At 37.1% G+C, this 4,845-nt stretch overlaps 1 protein-coding gene across 1 annotated transcript in view; it reads right to left on the bottom strand.

Annotated features, from left to right (window-relative positions):
• The window catches only part of KATNBL1 (katanin p80 subunit B-like 1), a 7,548-nt gene extending 3,090 nt beyond the window's left edge, over window positions 1-4,458 (bottom strand). The window contains exons 1-6 of the mRNA XM_009082399.1: window positions 4,317-4,458; window positions 2,681-2,721; window positions 2,031-2,310; window positions 526-644; window positions 311-361; window positions 136-225 (exon numbers count right to left, since the gene is read on the bottom strand). Coding sequence (XP_009080647.1) covers window positions 136-225; window positions 311-361; window positions 526-644; window positions 2,031-2,310; window positions 2,681-2,721; window positions 4,317-4,430 — 695 coding nt within the window. The 5' untranslated portion in view covers window positions 4,431-4,458. The remainder of the gene's footprint in view (window positions 1-135; window positions 226-310; window positions 362-525; window positions 645-2,030; window positions 2,311-2,680; window positions 2,722-4,316) is intronic.
• Between the last annotated feature and the right edge of the window lie 387 nt (window positions 4,459-4,845).

Below are 4,845 nucleotides of genomic sequence, written 5' to 3'. Positions count from 1 at the left end.
TTCCTGAGAAAGGCAGATTTGGGAGAAGGGGCAAAGGGGACAAGAGTCAGAAGAGGACTAAAGCCCATTAATTTCCATGGCTCTTCATAGCCAGGAAGTAATAATGTTTTGATAACATCCTAAGCTGATACTTACTCTTCGTATTTGCTTTTAAGGAGAGATTTCACTAAAGGCAAAAGATCTACACAGCAGCCAATTGAAACATATGGTTTTTCTTCCTGTAAACTTAAAAAACAAGATGTTTCAGAAGCGCTTGAACTTCAACGTGGTTATAGCAGATTCTAATCCCCCACTTTTTTTTCGTTTGTACCTGTTTGTAAGCACAGGAAGGCAGTCTACTACTACTCCGAGATCCTGTATCCTAGAAACATTAAGAATAAAATGTTACTAGTAGAGCTTAGGTTGAAACATACGCTTGCACTAAGAGTAGATCTAACAAAGTTACATTTAAGGAACTGCTAAAAAAACTGCAGAGTATTTGGGATTGCTATCATTTTAAGAATAAAAAAGAGACACTTATTTTACCTCACTAAGTAGGCTACCAGTTCACTTATACTTCTCCTTCTCCAAAAGGTTAAAGCTACGTTCAGTCTCAGATTCCTGCTAAAAAGAACTTGAGCCATAGTTTCATGGTCCTGAGAAACCTGTATGGTTTTGAAAATATAAAACAAGTTTGTCACAAGCTGAGTAGCCAGCAATAACACAATAAGCTGCTCTAATATAGTAATCTGGTATATGAAAATATACTTTTCTACCTGTAAGCCAATGAGTTTGTTTTAGAAGTTTAGCTAACAATGGCCTTAAAACCAAAAATTCCCCTTAGAAGGGAGCTATAAAGGACTAAATATACTTTACCCAAGAGCTGCAAGAGTAAGTTTTGTACCTATTTGCTACCTAAAGAGAGGTATCTGATAATAAAATAGAGCATCATGAGCATTAACCTATAATTCTCACCAACTCTGAGAACCTTTTATTTAGATGATTATTAATTTTGACACAATTCAGACACAAGTAATTGCACGTATTATTTTGAACTCTGATTAAAAGGGTTAATTTCTGAAAGCTTGTTTGATGAATGAAGTTCAGGTATTTTAATTAAATAGACCTTGGATTGGAATAAGCAGAGCCATACACATCCCTCAAACCAATCAGCCATCTGTGGCCAGTGATCTGGTCCTTAGTTTCTCAGAGCATGAGTCTTCATTTCTTTACCCTTCTTTCCACAACCTATTTGTTCTGGCTATTCTGCTGCTCCTTTTCCAAAACCATCAAATTAAACACTGCAGGAGTGCCAGAGACTTGTGCCTCCAGCCTACTGGACTCTCAGCTCTCCATGTCTTCATGGCAGCCCACACTTACAGTACCACAAAAAGATAGCATGGCAATAACCCTTGACTTTATCTTCCATGCCATGCCCCACTTTAAACACATGCAGGCCTCAATAAGTAACAAACATTTGTTGTGACAGAATTGGAAACTTCAACATTAAGGGACTTAAATGGCCTTCAGTGTCAAAAAGCCCATTTTATTTAAACACCTGACCATTTAGCCAGTTTCAGAAGCCCTGCAAGAATTCACTAGGTTTCCTCAAGAAATCTTAACAAGAAATACAGCCTTATCAAATACATTAAGTTTCACACACACTCTAAGATGACACTGCTATTGAAAGTTGTCTTAACCTATCTCACCAGTTTATTCCCACTGATACACTAACACTTTGGCATTTCTATAAACATGCATGGCCATGTGTCCCGCCAGCTCATGAAACCTAACCAGGTCAAAACAATGTTTTCTTTGGTGCTGGTACAATTTTAACCCAATCTGGTCTGGCAGATCTGAGTTCTGAGCTGACACAAACGTGGGGAAAACTGGCGGGACTATTACTGTTGAGAACTGTATCACCATGAACTGACAGACACTAAATCACAAAACCTGGTATTTAAAGAAAATTAAACTACTCGAAAACTTTCACATCTAAACTACTAGGAATGCTTTTATTTTAAACTAAAATTTCTTCAAACTCTACTTACCTCTGAAAAAAATCCACTGTATTTGGATGAAGGGCCTTCTGTTTGAGATGAGCCAGAGTCACTAGAATTCAGTAAGTGTGTACGACTGCTATGCAGTTTTGCTGGCAGATTTCCTGCACAAGCCAGTTCATTTTCTTTATTTGCCATGTCACAGCCCCTTGATTTAGGGCACAGTTTCTTTCTGTAACAAGGCCTTGGAGTATAACAATGAACTTTTCTTTTACAGTATACCACTTTGAAAAGAGAGATGGGACTGGCCACTGGTTTTCCAACCGTTATTCTGCAATAATAAAGCAGTATTTTAGTGATGCTGCTCTAAACCTAATCAATACTTTGTATTAGTAAGTTAAAATATATCATTATGAATTTGGCAGTCAACTTGCAGGCTATTAAAAAAATTTTTCCCCCCAAGATATACCTTTGTGACATTTGTATTATCAGAAGTAATACCACTAATATTCTTCTCTGCTTTTATTCATGAAAAGACTCATTATTATGGAAGGGAACGCAAGAACCAAGTACTGTCAGTAAAATCTAGACCCATCTTCCATTTGTGTCTGCTTCTGTGTTGTAATTGATTTCAACTGCTTCTTCCTCCCTACCACCCTCTCACACAAAACTCAGGTTCCACAACAGCACAGATCTCCTACCTCTTTGTGTACGAAGCCAGCTGTTTTGGAGATTTCTTACCCTGAGAGAAAGGAAACAGAGAAGAAAAAAAAGCTGTATTACTAAAAAGGCTCAAGTACTCCCCTAGTTTGTTAAAAAGAAATCCTGCTTTACCATGGTATCTACCACAGATTCCCTCCCTTACCCACACTCTTCCTATTCTGCAACTTAGTCACAGGTTGATTAACCTTCCTATAATCTTCATGGTGGCCTAGAGATGGACTAGCTCTGCCACAGCTGTACTCAGAGCACTGGCTTGGGTGATACAGAATCAAAGAATCCTGTCTTTGGCAACAGACAGGATTCTTTAGTTACTAACAAGCCAAAACCTGTGACTAATACCAAAAGCCTACTGGAATCTGATTACATAGTTGCATTACTTTTGTCTCACACATACATTTAAAGGCCCACAATATAGCAGATGCCAGTACTGGGGGAGACAACAGCAGAACACTTCCCACCAAAAACATCATCAAAATAAAAAAAGAGACTGCTGTAGACAGCATCAGCTTGATTATCCTGAATTCATTCATGTGAAAGAGATTAACACCCTGACACCAATTAAGCTGCATAGAACAGTGCTATTCTAGAGGAATCAAAAAATTCATTCAAGGTTGTGCCACACAGATTAGCAAAACCTTTGAAAATTAAGCAACACAATTTGAAGATGAATTTCTAAAGAATTTTTTTATACAGTGCTTTTCAATGTTTTAAAACCTCATGTAATGCATGCTGAATTGTGACATTCTGATCTGTTTGTTTTTTTCCTATTGGTACACAAAGTATTAAAAACAAAAAAAAGCACTAAGGTGGTCAAGTTAAAGATATGTATTTTCATATAAGCAGATACTACGCTCATATTCTGCAGGCATTTCAACTTGAAAATTTATACTACTTAATATTAATGGTAATATTTACATTGTGCATTTCAGCAAAACAATGCTATGATCGTTTTTGTTAACATTGAGTCATAAAATCATGTGAGTTTTAATACATTATTTCAATAAGCAAACAGACACAGAGGATGTTGGCATCTTTACCACTGTTTGAAGAGATCTTACAGTAAGTATACCTCCCTAGTGCCTCTTCTATACTCCACTGCCTTACTCTTCAGCCAGTAACACAGGTAAGAGGTTACGAGAAACTGTTTTTGACTAGCAAGAATCCAGTGAAAATATGTTACCAGACAATGTGGCAGATCAAGCTGTATGATAATAAGGAGACAGATCCATTTCAATGCAGGTATTTCACCTTCTCCAACTCTCATCTGTGCTATGTAGCTCTCTTGGCAAGAAATAACATTTTGATGATACAGCTCCTGTATTAAAATGGTTCTTGGCTAGACTGCAGAAAAGCAGGCAGGGTAAAACTCCATCAGCACCTACTGCTCACATGGATGATACGATGCACTTATCTGTGCAGCGACTGCCTGTGGCTATTATAATGCATAGTTTTCATAACTGCTTTCAAAATAAAGTTGTATCGCACATCTAAACATGAAATGTCTAGTAGTGCTATCGTTCTAGTTTTAGACTGCTCAGAACTATGAACTTGTTTGAATGTTTACTTCTGTTTTGTCAGAAGACCTAAACCCAACAAACAACAGAAACAGCTTACCTCCTTCATGATCTCTTTAGTGGAAGAAGAGATTCTTTTTCTGGGGAGATCAATGGGACGACCTTCGATTTGCAATACTTTCTGTTTTCTACCATTGTGAGCTTCAGATGCCATAATATCTCAAATCCCTGCTCTCAAGGAAAAGATATTTTGTTATATTTTCTAAAATATTCAATTTTAGAAAATGCAGCTGGAATAAACAGTTAAAAGAGCAACTATTTGCAAGATCTGCCATCATATAAATAATCCAAGACATCATCCTTTAGCTAATGTTAGCTGGAGGCCTTATTAGTTACACACTGATGAGCAGTGAAAAAACCACATTTAGCTTTCCAAAAAAAAAAAAAAAGAAAACAGGGAAACAAAACCAAAATCACCCCAAGAAATAGGAGTCAGAAATCTTGTTTTCAGGCCAGCTTAGTACACCTGCACTGAGTGGTGCCAAACAAACAAGAATTAAAGTAAAAGGCAATTTATGAGACTCTTTCCTCACACTATGAAATTCATCTGCTGTCTAGAGAGAAATAAT

The sequence above is a fragment of the Acanthisitta chloris genome, unplaced genomic scaffold, assembly GCF_000695815.1.
Source record: "Acanthisitta chloris isolate BGI_N310 unplaced genomic scaffold, ASM69581v1 scaffold6299, whole genome shotgun sequence".
NCBI classification, from domain to species: domain Eukaryota; kingdom Metazoa; phylum Chordata; class Aves; order Passeriformes; family Acanthisittidae; genus Acanthisitta; species Acanthisitta chloris.
Note: the sequence above shows the minus strand (reverse complement) of the source record. Positions and strands in the feature narration are given on the sequence as shown.